Raw genomic sequence first — 2,392 nt, forward strand, 5'->3', positions numbered from 1 at the left:
GAAATACATCCTGATCGACTGTTTGAATGTGAAGTTTGTCAAGAAAGGCTACCAACCAAAGCAGAATTATGTGATCATTTAGGACAACATATTGCCTCAGGAGAAAAACCTTACTCTTGCACCATGTGTTCAAGAAGATATGCACTTCCAAGGCAACTGAAGGAACACTTACGTCATCACATGAACAAGACCTTTGCATGTTCCCAGTGTCCAAAACGCTTCCGATCTGAACCTGCTCTTCAGGAACACTTCAATCTTCACACAGGAAATAGACCATATGGCTGTGATCAATGCAATAAGAAATTCACATCAAAACATGTTCTCAAAACACACATGAAAACACATGGTGTGCGACATAGACCCCACCAGTGCCGAACTTGTGGTAAACTCTTCCTAACATCGCATCATTTAACCGATCATATGAATGTCCACGAGGGTAAGAAAAACTTCATATGTGAAACTTGTGGAAAAGCATTTGCTACCCAGAGGAGTCTAGACTTACATGCTATTACTCACTCTGGTGTCAAAAACTTTGCATGTACAATATGTAATAAGCTTTTTGCAAGAAAGGGGGAGGTTGAAGACCATGAGAGAATTCACACAGGTGAAAAGCCATTCCAGTGTGAAATATGTGGGTCAACCTTCAGCCAAAGGAGTAATTTGCAATCACATAAGAGAACAACACATTTCCAAGAGAAGAGGTATCAATGTACACAATGTAGCAAAGCATTTAAAAGGAAGAGACTGTTAGTTTACCATGTAATGAGTGTTCACACTGGTGAAAGGCCTTACAAGTGTGAGCAATGTAATGCAGGTTTTGTATACCCAGAACATTATAAGAAGCACTTGAGAATACATACAGGTGAGAAGCCCTTCAAATGTGAAATATGTGGGAAGACTTTCAATTCCAGAGATAATCGCAATGCTCACAAGTTCATCCATTCAGACAAAAAGCCTTATGAGTGCATCCTTTGTGGTGCTGGGTTTATGCGCAAACCAATGCTTGCATCACATCTTCAGCAACATGGACATACAGAGAATCTAGAAGGATACATGAAAGTCAATCCTCCAACTGTAGTTGCTGCTGAAAATGGAGAAGGAGTGCCAAGCCCATCAGGTACTGTAAGAACCATGAAATTAGATGATGAGCAAAGTCTTGAACCAAGTTTAGATACACCAGTACAGTTAGTGCGTGGTGGGGTGCGAGACGGAGAAACGGTTGAAGTAGTTTCAAGGCCAGTTCACATCATTGAAACTGATGATATTCCAAGGTACATTATACACACAACTGGTACAGGTGAACGTACAGAGGAAGGTGTTGGACACTTCTTTGCTTCCCTTCAGGGCCAAGTTGTAGAGGTGCGTGCAGAGGATATTGAAAGATACACTGACCTGACCTCTGATCAAATGACCCATGTAGCTCAGGTTGCTGCCCAAGTAGTGACAGGACAGACATCTAATAATGGAATTCAGCAGGTTGCTGTTTCAAGTGACCTTAGACCATTCCATATCCAGCTAGAACCAGCAACTCGGGAAATCACCCTGCAAACGCAGGCAGGTAGTGCTCGGGAGGTTACCGCTTCCATAGGTGTCCCGACAGCCACAACTGTGACAACACGTGAAGTAACCTTGCCCTCTGGGAGCCAGGTTCAGGGGACACCAGGAACAGCAGTTTTGGTTGGGAACAGACAAGTACAATATGAAGCAAGTGGACTAGGGCAGGGCACACTTCGGAAAGTTCTGACGGACAGAGATGAAATACGAACCATATCTGTTCATAATATGACTCCCACAACAGATACCCGGACTGTTAGAACGTGGCCGCAACAAACCATAAACACATCTACTCCAAACTTTATTGGAAATTGATATATCAGCATTATTAATTTGCTTAGAACATCAGTTATTACTGGATGTAAGGCATGATGTTTATTAGGTCTACAGCTTTAATATGACATGTTTTATATGTCAGTTCAAAGTATAAATTCTTGTACATGTTATATGGCTTAAAAATTTTGTAAAATTTGTTTTTTAGAAGATTGACATATTGCAGACTTAAATTTGTACCGACTGTATTTGGTAGGAAGTAAACAAAGTTTGACAATGCATACATTCCATTTTCACGTATTGCAGGATTTCACTAGTTGAAACAAGAGTGATAGTCTGTATTTTTGCAGGTTCTTATTGGAGTATGTATATGGTTTATTACTTACTGTATAAAAAAAAGGAAATTATCCAAATGTTTATTTTTCATGTGTTTTTGTCAAAGCTGTCATTATTTCAAGTTAGTGATTTTAAATTCCATAAAATTATCTTGAAGCATGTAGAAAACCATATTCTGTGTACTTGAACTAAAGTATCCAAGGGTGCCTTAGAAACTCCTAAAACAAAC

At 39.9% G+C, this 2,392-nt stretch overlaps 1 protein-coding gene across 2 annotated transcripts in view; it reads left to right on the forward strand.

Annotated features, from left to right (window-relative positions):
* The window catches only part of LOC119593707 (PR domain zinc finger protein 15-like), a 9,867-nt gene extending 7,621 nt beyond the window's left edge, over positions 1 to 2,246 (forward strand). For both annotated transcript variants that reach the window (XM_037942671.1, XM_037942672.1), the window contains exon 9: positions 5 to 2,246. In XM_037942671.1, the coding sequence (XP_037798599.1) occupies positions 5 to 1,869 (1,865 nt within the window). In that variant the 3' untranslated portion in view covers positions 1,870 to 2,246. The remainder of the gene's footprint in view (positions 1 to 4) is intronic.
* The last annotated feature ends 146 nt before the right edge of the window (positions 2,247 to 2,392 follow it).

The sequence above is a fragment of the Penaeus monodon genome, chromosome 32, assembly GCF_015228065.2.
Source record: "Penaeus monodon isolate SGIC_2016 chromosome 32, NSTDA_Pmon_1, whole genome shotgun sequence".
Taxonomy (NCBI): Eukaryota; Metazoa; Arthropoda; class Malacostraca; order Decapoda; family Penaeidae; genus Penaeus; species Penaeus monodon.